Source organism: Trichomycterus rosablanca, chromosome 1 (assembly GCF_030014385.1).
Source record: "Trichomycterus rosablanca isolate fTriRos1 chromosome 1, fTriRos1.hap1, whole genome shotgun sequence".
Taxonomy (NCBI): Eukaryota; Metazoa; Chordata; class Actinopteri; order Siluriformes; family Trichomycteridae; genus Trichomycterus; species Trichomycterus rosablanca.
Window position 1 is genome coordinate 55,637,541 of NC_085988.1, and position 12,601 is coordinate 55,650,141.

A 12,601-nucleotide genomic window follows, 5' to 3' on the forward strand; every position below is an offset into this window, starting at 1 on the left:
TCCTTATGAAACCAGTTTTGTGCACAACAGTGCAGTCATGCTGTATCTTGACAAGTTGAAAGCAAATAATTTATTTTATATTATAATTTGATGTACATTGCACCTTGTACTTGATTTGCACTTATTGCGACCCTCTAACGTGACAAAATCCAGCTAGCAAAAAGACAATGCCAACAGACTGTTTCCTAAAAGCACTGGCAATACAAGTTCACCAACTCCTTTTAAAGTAGCCAATTCACCTGCTTATGTGTTCGGGAAGGTGGGAAGAAGATCATCAGACTGTTACAGGGCCTTCAGATTGACAGTACCTGCAGTCTCATTAATTGTACCATTGGCATTATCTCCAACTGTGATTAATTCATTCATGTATTCATTTGGCACAATTAAATATTTTGTCCTGTTCAAGAGTCCAGAGCTTAACACATGCATTGATAGTTTCAAACTTTTCTGTATACTAAGTTGTCAGCAATGTATATAGTACCCTCTAGTGGGAGGAGTAAAACAAGCACTATTAGTTAAACTACTCTGGGATTCTGGGTGGCACATATCCCAGCGTAGGAACACAGGTACCAGACAACTTGTTTTCCTGCCTTGCATGATAAAATATTTAATCTAGATCAATAACAGTGGATTTTTGTCTTCATCTGTTTTCTCTCGCCCATACACACACACACACACACACACACACACACACACACACACACGTTACCTGTAATCAGTGTGAATCACTGGAACCCACGTGTATGTCCTTAAGCCGCTGTCAATATAGCGCTGCAAATCAGAATCAACACACACACACACACACACACACACACACACACACACACACACACACACACACACACACACACACACAATATATCTTTATTTTAAAACACAATTATTAAGTATTTTTTTCAATTTTATACAGTCCATGTTTACTGTTCTTAAGGATGCATGAAGATAAAATTACCTCATCCTGGGACTTCACCAAAGTTAATACATTCTGACTGCCTTTTACTCCTTCTGTCATGTTTATCCTGATCTACATACAGATAGAAAAGTTGTTTTACTGTATAGAACACAGAGAGTGCACAATCAAACCCTAAAAAATAGTTCTTTATAGACATTACCTTATTTAAAAAAAAAGACAAATTATTTAATCAGTGAAAATAATGTGGTTTTATATCAGTGTTGTTATTCATTTTCTTATTTGATTGAACTCTTAGTCAGAGTAACAATGGGGCTGGCACAATCAGGAAACACTTGATACAAGGTAGGAACATGCCCTGGACAGGCCACAGGAGCAATGCAATAAACACTTAAACTCTTACTCTCTAAATCACATCTGGGGCAATTAACAGAAGGCAACCCATCAACTAAGATATATTTGTGGGGTTGGTGAGTACCCATAGGAAAACCTTGCAAACACAATACATATGTCAAACAAGCAGTGACAGGTTTGAACTCAAGAACTTGCAGCATCACCTCGTGGCTGAGAAGAGCTGCAAAATAACACACACCCTCTCTGACACGTGAAGTCTACCTTTATACCAACAAGCATCAGATTTTTTACATAGAGCCCCAACACATACAGAGAATCATGTTATGCCCTCTGTATTCCTCCACCCTTTGTGCCAGATCCTTGACAAGACAGTAGGAGTAGCAGTCACTACTCTGGTGACAATGATGTGACTTCCCAGCCATAAAAGACATGGGCAACTTTGTATGTAGAGTGCTCCACCAAGCTTGTGGCACCACTGAGACTCAAACTTAGGTTTCCTTGGCAGTGGGTTCGTGCTTTAGACTGCTACGCCACTGGAGCACACTTTAAATAGACTTTTATAACAATTTTTTACAACAGAAAACAGCAACTTCGAAATTTACCCAAAATTAAATTAATCAAACCTTTATTGAATTGTCAAATTTACCTCCACTTTTATCTCATCCTCCAGCTCTGCATCCAAAAAGTCTAATGTGACTGGCTCCTGAAACCTGGGGTTCTATGAATTTAAAGAGAAGTTTAGAGGCACAATATGGCAGAACTGCATAATGCACAATTTAAAACATTGTAGATTTATAAATCTAACAAACTGTTCTAATCTGACAAGCATGCTCCTAAAAAGTGTAAATATTTGGTCAGGTCAAATGATTGGGCTGATGGTAAATGATGCAAAACTAATCATCTGACTTTCTGCTGAAATACATAAATAAACAAAGTATGGTGTACATTACAGTAACTGCAGCAGTTCACTGGAAATGAGCAGATATGTTCAGATTACTCCACAAAAATAAAAGCATGACCTTGTGATGACCTTGTTTTTCATATGGGTCTGATTCAAAGAGGAGTTACTAGTGCTCCTTGAACAGTTATATGTGGGGTGCATGTGCAGAAGTACATACACGTGTCTCCATTATTTATATTTCATTCTTTGTTAATCTTTCTTCCCTTACTCAGTCCACTGACTGACAATGTGCACTATCCAAAAATCCAAACTAGATCTAAACTTATCTAAACCTTAAAGTCTTGTCTTCCTTAGCTTACTAAATGCAAACTGTAAACATTTGCAATTAGTCTTTTATAAGGGGAGCCGGCGTACACAAAAATACATAAAAATAAAGCTCTCTTGAACAAGACCAACTGCAAATAAATAACTACAATAATATATCTTCTGCATTTAGGTTGTTGTGTTGGTATCTCTGAATATCTTGAATATGGCCTAGTAGGTTTCATAGTTAAATGTCAAGAAACAACAAGGAAAAAAAAGATATCAGTAGTACCTCTGGTTTTAGATTGGGATGAAGCAGCACATATCCATTGGGATCAATAGCGAAGTAATATCCATTTGGTCCAAACTTTCATAAAGAAACAAGTGGCAACATTATTTTATGACTTTTTGATATTTGCTGTAAAAGAACTTATACACTTTATGGGTAAACATAAAACATATAACTAATAATTAATAAGTTCAAGTGTTTTGCATAACATCAGTTATATAAAACAAATTATATGATTTTGGCTTTGTGGTTACAGTTTGGAAAAGGCTCTTCTCTGTTTAGAAGAATGCCTTCCTTTGTCATGTATACATACACATGTGTACAGTACAATTAAATTCTTTCTTCGCATATCCCAGCTCGTTTTGGAGGCGGGGGTCAGAGCGCAGGGTCAGCCATTGTACGGCGCCCCTGAAGCAGACAGGGTTAAGGACCTTGCTCAAGGACCCAACAGTGGCTGTATGACAGAGCTGGGATTCGAACTCTCAACCGTTCAGTTGCTAGCCCAAAGCTCTACCCACTAGGCTACCACTGTGCCAGTAAGCATGACTGTGCCTTATACAGCATTGTGATGAATGATCTAGACCAGGGGTTATCAAACTACGGCCCGATGCTTTCATTTGACCAGCCCCTTTAAGCACAGTAGCAATACATGTTGTCTGGCCCCTGTTCATCTTTAAACTCACAGTATTATAGCGGAAAAAAAATTACAGAAAAAACAAAAATCGGCCACCTGGAGTCTCCGTAGATTATACGGCAGCGATCCAACGGGTGGCGCTCCAAGCATGGTGGGTGTGGTGATATGCATGTGTATATTACATGATGATGATGGTGATTGATGGGGAGCCTAATCAATAGTAATCAGATGGACGGGGTTTTCCGGATAAGTGTGCTTGAGACTGCTTGTAATGAAAGTTAGATGAAAGTTATGTTAATAAAGCTTGCGTGTTTAGTTCGCAGTTGTCTCACGTCTGATTGTTTATGAAAGAACACGACATGGTGTCAGAAGTGCTGTGGAACTAAACGAAACAAAAACAAAAGTTTTACCGATAAGGAAAGTAAACGGTGAGCGGTGAAATGAATGACGGTGAAAACGCGCAAGGCGGGGAAGGAGCTAGCGGCATGGCTAACACACCTGGCGCTATGTTTAGCATCCAGCCACCGGAGCCCTTTGATTTTTCAAAACCACACGAGTGGACAAAATGGATACGGAGATTCGAGAGATTCCGTCAAGCAAGCAATTTAGCGTCAAGTTCCGAAGAGAACCAGGTGAACACTTTAATTTATTGCATGGGTGACGAAGCTGATGACGTTTTAAGAGGACTGAAACTTAGTGATGTGGAACAGTGCCAGTACACTAAAGTAAGGGATAGCTTCCAGTCATTCTTTGTTGTGAAAAAGAACATTGTTTATGAACGTGCAAAATTTAACATGCGCAAACAAGAAGCTACTGAGACTGTGGACGCTTTTGTCACTGCACTGTACGCTTTAGCAGAGCACTGCAATTATGGGACGTTGCATGACGAGCTAATCAGAGACAGGATTGTAGTAGGACTGGCGGACACACGGCTCTCAGAACGCATGCAGATGGAAAAGGACCTGAATTTGGAAAAAGCTATTAACATGGAAAGACAATGTGAAGAGATCAAAAAGCAGCAAACTACACTGAGAAGTGATGGCAGTGGTGCAAGGCAGATTGATGTAAGCTCTGTGGACAGTGTGTTTAAAGGCAAACCAAAAAAAGGGAAACTACAGATGTGGAAATCTGAAAATAATGGAGAAAAACCACAAGGTTTTAAGAATAAAAATCAAAAAAGTTCCCAGTGCTACAAATGTGGGGGTACGTTTCACCCTAAGCACGATTGTCCTGCCAAAGACGCAAAGTGCCATTCCTGTGGAAAGAAAGGTCACTACCAGCGTGTGTGCCGTACTGGTAAAGCGGTGCATGGCATAGAGGAAGAGAAGGGAAGTTTCTTTCTTGGCTCTGTGACATCAAATGTTAATCCATGGACTGTAAAGATAGATGTAAATGGTAGAAACATAGTTTTCAAACTCGACACTGGAGCAGATGTCACTGTTGTCCCACAGACACATATTCAAACACATATTTTCCAATACACAGCTGCCTGCTCTTCAAAAAGCAGAGAAACCTTTGCAGGACGGATTCCACTAGACGTTTCAGGATTCATCAGCTTGCAGCTAAGAAAAGGGACCAAACAGACTACTGAGAAGGTTTATGTGGTCAAAGATTTAAGAACACCTTTGCTAGGGTTACCAGCCATTGTAGCCCTTGACTTAATAGTTCGTGTTGATAGCATAAACATGGAGGCACTAAAAATGAGTTACCCCAAGTTATGCAGTGGTTTAGGTGTGGTACAACAGTCATATGCTATTAAGCTCAAAGCAGAGGCTGTGCCATATTCCCTAAAAACACACAGGAGAATACCACTACCTTTGATGGAAAAGGTTAAGACAGAACTCCAGCGTATGGAGAGTTTGGGTGTCATCAGCCGTGTTGAGGGGCCGACCGATTGGTGTGCTGGTATGGTGGTTGTGCCCAAGAAAGATGGGGGAAAAGTGCGTTTATGCGTAGATTTGACTAGCCTGAATCAGTATGTTTGTCGTGAAAAGTACATTTTGCCGTCAGTGGAACAAAGCCTTGGAACGCTGGCTGGAGCTAAAATGTTCAGCAAACTGGACGCCAATATGGGGTTCTGGCAGATTCCACTCACAAAGGAATCAGCTAAATACACTACCTTTATTACTCCTTTTGGGCGGTTCTGTTTTAATCGCCTTCTATTTGGCATTGCTTCAGCTCCTGAATACTTCCAATGTATGATGGCTGAGATCACAGAGGGGTTAGATGGTGTAGTCTGCCACATTGATGACTTACTGGTGTGGGGTTGTGACCAAAAAGAGCATGATGCCAGACTCCATGCTGTGCTTAAAAGACTGGAAAAGGCGGGCATCACCTTAAATTTGGACAAATGTGAACTCTCCAAGAGCGAGGTGGTCTTTTTGGGTCACATCATAGGTGTCACTGGTATTCGACCAGACCCAAAGAAGACAGAAGCTATTAGGGAGATGAAAGAGCCCAGTAATGTGAGCGAGCTAAGAAGTTTCCTTGGAATGGTCAATCAGCTGGGAAAGTTCATTCCCCAGCTTGCGGAAATAGATAAACCGCTTCGTGACCACCTCTCCAAAAAGAACTGCTGGTTCTGGGGTGTGGATCAAGCATCAGCATTTCAAATGCTCAAAAAGGCATTATCTTCAACTCCTGTGCTGGCGATGTATGACCCAAACAGAGACACTAAAGTGTCAGCCGATGCATCATCATATGGCTTGGGTGGTGTACTTCTTCAGAAATGGGAAGGAGAATGGAAGCCTGTAGCTTATGCTTCGCGGTCGCTTTCTCCTACAGAACAGCAGTATGCACAAATTGAGAAGGAAACTTTGGGTCTCACATGGGCCTGTGAACGTTTTCGTGATTTTCTAATAGGGAAACAATTCTGTCTGGAAACTGATCACAAACCACTAATCAGCTTGCTGGGAGCTCAAGCGTTAGACCTGTTGCCGCCAAGAATTCAGCGTTTCAGGATGAGGCTGATGCGCTATTCATACTGTATTGTGCACGTGCCAGGGAAGCTACTCTGGACAGCGGACACACTGTCACGCTCACCTGTAGAAACATGTATGTCCACTGATGAAACGGAGCTGATGGAAAGCACTAACATATATGTGGATTGTGTTATTGAAAGCTTACCAGTTAGTTCTATGTATATGGACAATTTAAGAGAGCAGTTAATGGCTGACAGTGTCTGCTCACGTGTTATGTCATTGTGCACAGAAGGTTGGCCTATGCACGCAAAACAGGAACCTCTAGTGAAAAATTACTGGCCAGAGCGAGCTACACTTACAGTAAAAGATGGCTTACTGCTAAAAGGTGCACGACTCGTTATACCTTCAGTGATGCGTAATGATGTGCTAGCAAAACTTCATGAAGGACACCAAGGGGTGGTGAAGTGCAAAGAGAGAGCTCGCCAGTCTGTGTGGTGGCCTGGTCTTAGCCAGCAAGTGAACGAAATGGTGCTAAAATGCAGAACATGCATTAAAGAGCGGAAAAACCACAAAGAGCCGCTCATGCAAACAGAATGCCCTGAAAGACCATTGCAAAAGTTAGGGGCAGATCTATTTATGTTGGATGGGAAAACTTATCTGCTGGTTGTAGATTATTTTTCCAGGTATGTAGAAATTTCACAGTTAGCTCACACGAGATGTACTGATGTCATTGTCCATTTAAAGTCGATTTTTGCTCGACATGGCATTCCTGAGATTCTAATGTCAGATAATGGACCACAGTTTTCTGGACAAAACTTTTCTTCTTTTGCGGCTTCTTATGGGTTCAGACACATAACAAGTAGCCCTAAGTTCCCTCAGAGTAATGGGGAAGCTGAACGAGCAGTTCAGACAATGAAAAATCTCCTGAAAAAGTCAAAAGACCCGTATCTGGCTTTGCTTGCCTATAGAGCAACACCTCTCCAGAGTGGTTACAGCCCAGCTCAACTCCTTATGGGGCGTCGTCTACACACTACATTGCCCATTCATCCATCACAGTTGGATCCGGCATTGCCTGACAGTATCAAATTCGCTCAGAAGGAAAAGGAGAAGGGAGAATCAGATGCTGAGAACTACAATAGGCGTCACCGTGCCAAAGCCCTCAGAGTCTTGTGTCCAGGAGAAAGTGTATGGGTTACAGATGCAAAAGTGCCTGGAACAGTACTTCAGAATCACTCAACCCCGAGATCTTATTTGGTGGATTTACCAGAAGGGACAGTGAGGCGCTATAGACAGCACCTAATACCTTTACCAACACCTGCACAAGATAAAGACTCATTGAGACATGTCAAAGTGCCAGAGCAAACTCCTGAGTCATCTGATGTGCTACCTCAAGTACCATTTACAGAGACTACAATTAGAACTAGGTCTGGGAGGACTGTAGTTAAACCTAGTAGGCTAAACTTGTGATGGGAAAAAGAAAAAAATGTTTATAGATTCAACATTATTTTGTTAAAAAGGTTGTATTAGTAACATATCCCTTACAATATTTAGATAGGAACAGACCTTTCAACAAAGAGGCAGAATAATCCTCTAAGGTCTGGCGAGACAAAGGTAGTCTACCCTTTGTTCTCTAGGAAGGGGAGATGTGGTGATATGCATGTGTATATTACATGATGATGATGGTGATTGATGGGGAGCCTAATCAATAATCAGATGGGCGGGGTTTTCCGGATAAGTGTGCTTGAGACTGCTTGTAATGAAAGTTAGATGAAAGTTATGTTAATAAAGCTTGCGTGTTTAGTTCGCAGTTGTGGTTACGTCTGATTGTTTATGAAAGAACACGACAGTGGGTTCAGCGAGAGGAGTGATTGTGCGTATCGTGATTGTGTGAATATCATTTCCATGTATAGTACATGACTTAAAATAGTGTTCAACCAAGTTTGTACTTTTTCTTTTCAGTGGCGTATTAATATGGAATGATGTGAGGTGGTGACAGGTGCGCTTATATCAGTGATTTTACAGCGGCTTCGAACGCGGCTCAGCTGATCAGATTTTAGGACCGGAACTATCCGTTTTATACATTATTTTATACAACCCCATCAACATATAATATGCCAATAACAATAGGATTTTTTTCATGGGAACGGATTAATCATTTTCCCTTTATTTTTTATGGGAAGAATTCGTTTGGTATACGTCCTGTTTGGTATGAATCCAAGGATCTGGAACGGATTAAGGACGTATACCGAGGTACCACTGTACCTGTGAGCAGACTTTATCGAAGTTTAAACACCTTAAATCTCCAACCAGATTCAGACTCACTCATCAACACTTATTACCTATTATGACTGGCAGTAACAAATATGGAACCTGATGCTTACTGTCTCGTCAGGCAAAAGCAGACTCACAGTTCACACTGATTTTTGGGGAAACACTGTATGAGTTGGGATAATGGAAATGATTAAAATAAATAAAATGTCTGCATTATCATTATAAAGTAAAATTATACTACAGTTATACACAGCAGACAATACATCCAGTATACATAGTAAATAGCTTTTTTTGGGGTGTGTTTACTATTTCATCTGCGGTCCGGCCCCCCGAAACACTGAAGAACAGTAATCCGGCCCTTAAGTTAAAAAGTTTGAGGACCCCTGATCTAGACCTTCTCATCCAACATGTTTGACCCTGTGGAAAGCTTCCTATAAAAAAGGGGGCTGTTATAGTGGGAAAGGAAGGGCTGTTGTCATATTAATGCTTATGGGTTTGAGATATCTAACAAGCTCATGGTCAGGCATCCACATACATTTGGCTAAATAATGTCCACAACATGCTATATGACACTACTATATGCAATGTAGGCCAGATTATACAGTATACAACAGTATCAACTAAATGACACAGAAACGAGTGTCAGAACTAAGCATCATCATATAGCGTTTATATAATGCACTTAAAATTCACAAACGTTTGTTCTTACAGTAAAGCGTGGTGTCAGCCTCTTAAGGTCTATCAGCGGCACATCAATGGCCATCACGCCAAGTATCAGCTGACTCTCACTGCCCTATAAAAATATGAGAGGTTAGCTGTCCCATTTCACACAAGAGCTTTAGAAAGGTTAAACATTAAAATGTGAGTGGGCATTAGGTTAGTTATATGGATTTAGAAAGTATTCAGATCACTCTTTGATCAGACATTTTGTTCACTTTATTGTGTTGAGGGTTTATTTTATTTTTATGCATTCTCCTTGCCCCTGTATTCTGCACAGGCGTCTCTTCTCCCAATCAGGGTCCTTACACAGCGTATGGTGATGGCCAGATGGCGCCCAGCTGACCGGTGGTAACACCGAGTTTTGAACTAAGGAGTGCTAGTGGAATATCCCGCTTCGCCACCTGGGCGCAAGGATTTAATTTTAATTGAGTAATTTCCATTTCAACACATTAATCTCTGCTTAATCATCAATGTTAAAGTGAATCATGTTTTTGTGTTTTGTTATCACTCATTTACAGCATTAACAGTGTAAATACTGTTACATTATTACCAGTACTCAAAACCTTTGATGTAGCTCTTCAAATTGTGATCATCCTGTTTACCTTAATGATCTTAGAGATGTGTGTAGAACTCAACTGGAGTTCACTTGCAGCAATTTAAAGACATTGAATATAGTTTAATAAAGCACACATCTGGGTTTATAAAGGCCAACAATTTACACTGCATTGTCAGTACAAAAACCAAGTTATGAGGTCCAAAGAATTGTCTATGGATCTCTGCAATCAAACTGTGCCAAGGCACAGATCAGTTTCTGTGGCTTTAAGTGTTCCCAGGACTACAGTGGCCTCAAGCTTGGTGCAACTTTGAACCTTCCTACAGTTCAACCAAATTAGGCATTCAGACAAAAAGGTCAAGGAGGTAAGAAAGAATGTAAAAGTCAAGCTACTAAAACACAAAAAGTCCTGTGCATTTAGGGAAGAACCAATTGGTTGGACAACCATCTCAAACAGCACTCCTTAAAACAGGCTGAATCTGAATACTTCTGTGAATCTACATTGTGTCACATTGTGTTAATACTGTGTTAAAGTCCATGTTAGATTCATTCAAGCTATTAAGGATATAAAATAAAAAAAACAAGCAGTGCAATTTTAGTATATTGTAGGTTTTAAATTAGCTTTAGTGCTTTGAATTCTACACAGTACCTTTCTCCTGTCTCTGCCGACTTTTGTGCCAATCTTATTGAAGACATTAATTAAAGATGAAAATATTGTAATTTTAGCTGAATCTGATATATAAAATCAATTTTACTAATACTGAATGATTTAATACATTACCTTGCTTCTGTCTCTTATGCTAGTTTTATTAAAGACTGGCAGCGTTCCAGTGATGACCAGGCCAGTATCCTATAAGACATGCATGAGGAGAGAAATGCTCAGGTGCAGCTTAATTAAGTTTGAAATTATACAGTAGTTACAAGTAACACAGGGAAGTGACTTACAAGTGCATCTTGGTACACATTAGTCCACTGTACTATCTTGGCAACTTTGTCAGCCTTTACCATGGGTCTCCCGAGCACATCCAAATATTCCTGCAGGGTGAATATTTAATAATGATTTTTTCTTTTTTTCTTTTTGTCATACATATACATTGAAAAATTCCTCTTATGGAAAAGTTTTGACAGTTCTGATGGTCCTTTCCATCTTTGACACTTAATGTCTGTTTTTCTCAAAAGCTTGCCAAAACATGGACTCTTTGGGTCGTTTTGAGATGAGCTCAACCCCATGGTCAAGTTTAATAAATCACAGATTATATATATATATATATACAAAAAAAAATTACAAACATTTTTCAACTAAATCAAAAGAACACCACCATATACTCCCAGTACCCAGCTGCTGGTTTACCCAAGTAAACTGCAAGACTTTTATTAAGTTCTTAAAAATACTGTATACACATAACTTGGTATGCTTTACCTGAGTGTTGATCCTGATGGCTCCAATTGATGGAATCTCATAGTAATATCCTTAAGAAAAAAATAGCATATGATTCTTTATATATAATTAAAAGTTTGCATTTTAATAATTGCTTGTATATTGCTAATTAGCCAGCCACTAATCATTAGGCATTAGTTACAACAAGGAAAAAAGGAAATTTGTTGAAATCCTAGAAAACAGATCTATCATGATTTAGAAGCTGCTGGAACATGGTTAACACTATCCATGGTCAAGATATTTTTACTTTGTCATGGGCTTAAAGGCAGCAGTGCAAGAAAGGCGGCATATTACAGCTTAACATAAGTTTATTGCTGATTACATGGACTAAGAAAATACAACAGCAGAGTGTTCTTCTAAACCCATGGTAATGTAACCTCACTTAACTATGGATAGAGTAACATGTCTCAGCAGCTTCAAATTCATGGCACCATACTACCTGTTTTTGTTAACATGTTTTTGCCTCTAGATAGTTCTTGGATTACATTTGACCATATAGTCAAATGTCCATCCATGTTTTGTTTTTGTTTTTTACTTTTTTTCTCTGAGCAAAAGGACCTATGTTTTACGTACACTGTAATAGGTACAGTCCTATTTATATGAAATATAGAATATCACTATATATACATATATATACAGTGGGGGAAATAAGTATTTGATCCCATGCTGATTTTGTAAGTTTACCCCCTTACAAAGACTTGAACAGTCTATAATTTTTATGGAAGGTTTATTTTAACAGAGAGAGACAGAATATCAACAAAAAATCCAGAAAAAAAACATTAAATAAAAGTTATAAATTAATTTGTATTTAATTAAGGGAAATAAGTATTTGATCCCCTACCAACCAGCAATAATTCTGACCCCCACAGACCGGTTATGTGCCCATGAGGCACACAAATTAGTCCTGTCCCTGTATAAAAGACTCCTGTCACAGAATCAGTTTCTTCCATTCAAATCTCTCGACCACCATGGGCAAGACCAAAGAGCTATCAAAGGATGTCAGGGACAAGATTGTAGACCTGCACAAGGCTGGAATGGGCTACAAGACCATCAGCAAGAAGCTTGGTGAGAAAGAGACCACTGTTGGTGCGATAATTCGAAAATGGAAGAAATACAAGATCACAGTCAATCGCCCTCACTCTGGAGCTCCATGCAAGATCTCACCTCGTGGGGTAAGAATAATTCTGAGAAAGGTGAGGTCAGTCCAGAATTACACGGGAGGAGCTTGTCAATGATCTCAAGGGAGCTGGGAGCACAGTCACCAAGAAAACCATTAGTAACACACTTCGCCGTAATGGATTGAGATC

At 39.7% G+C, this 12,601-nt stretch overlaps 1 protein-coding gene across 1 annotated transcript in view; it reads right to left on the minus strand.

Moving 5' to 3' along the window:
* Window positions 1–12,601, minus strand: part of cacna2d1a (calcium channel, voltage-dependent, alpha 2/delta subunit 1a) — a 106,778-nt gene that overhangs the window by 22,050 nt on the left and 72,127 nt on the right. Inside the window, exons 14-22 of the mRNA XM_062994659.1 lie at window positions 11,277–11,326; window positions 10,802–10,891; window positions 10,638–10,706; window positions 10,506–10,538; window positions 9,293–9,376; window positions 2,761–2,835; window positions 1,911–1,982; window positions 953–1,024; window positions 710–771 (exon numbers count right to left, since the gene is read on the minus strand). Of these exons, the coding sequence (XP_062850729.1) occupies window positions 710–771; window positions 953–1,024; window positions 1,911–1,982; window positions 2,761–2,835; window positions 9,293–9,376; window positions 10,506–10,538; window positions 10,638–10,706; window positions 10,802–10,891; window positions 11,277–11,326 (607 nt within the window). The remainder of the gene's footprint in view (window positions 1–709; window positions 772–952; window positions 1,025–1,910; window positions 1,983–2,760; window positions 2,836–9,292; window positions 9,377–10,505; window positions 10,539–10,637; window positions 10,707–10,801; window positions 10,892–11,276; window positions 11,327–12,601) is intronic.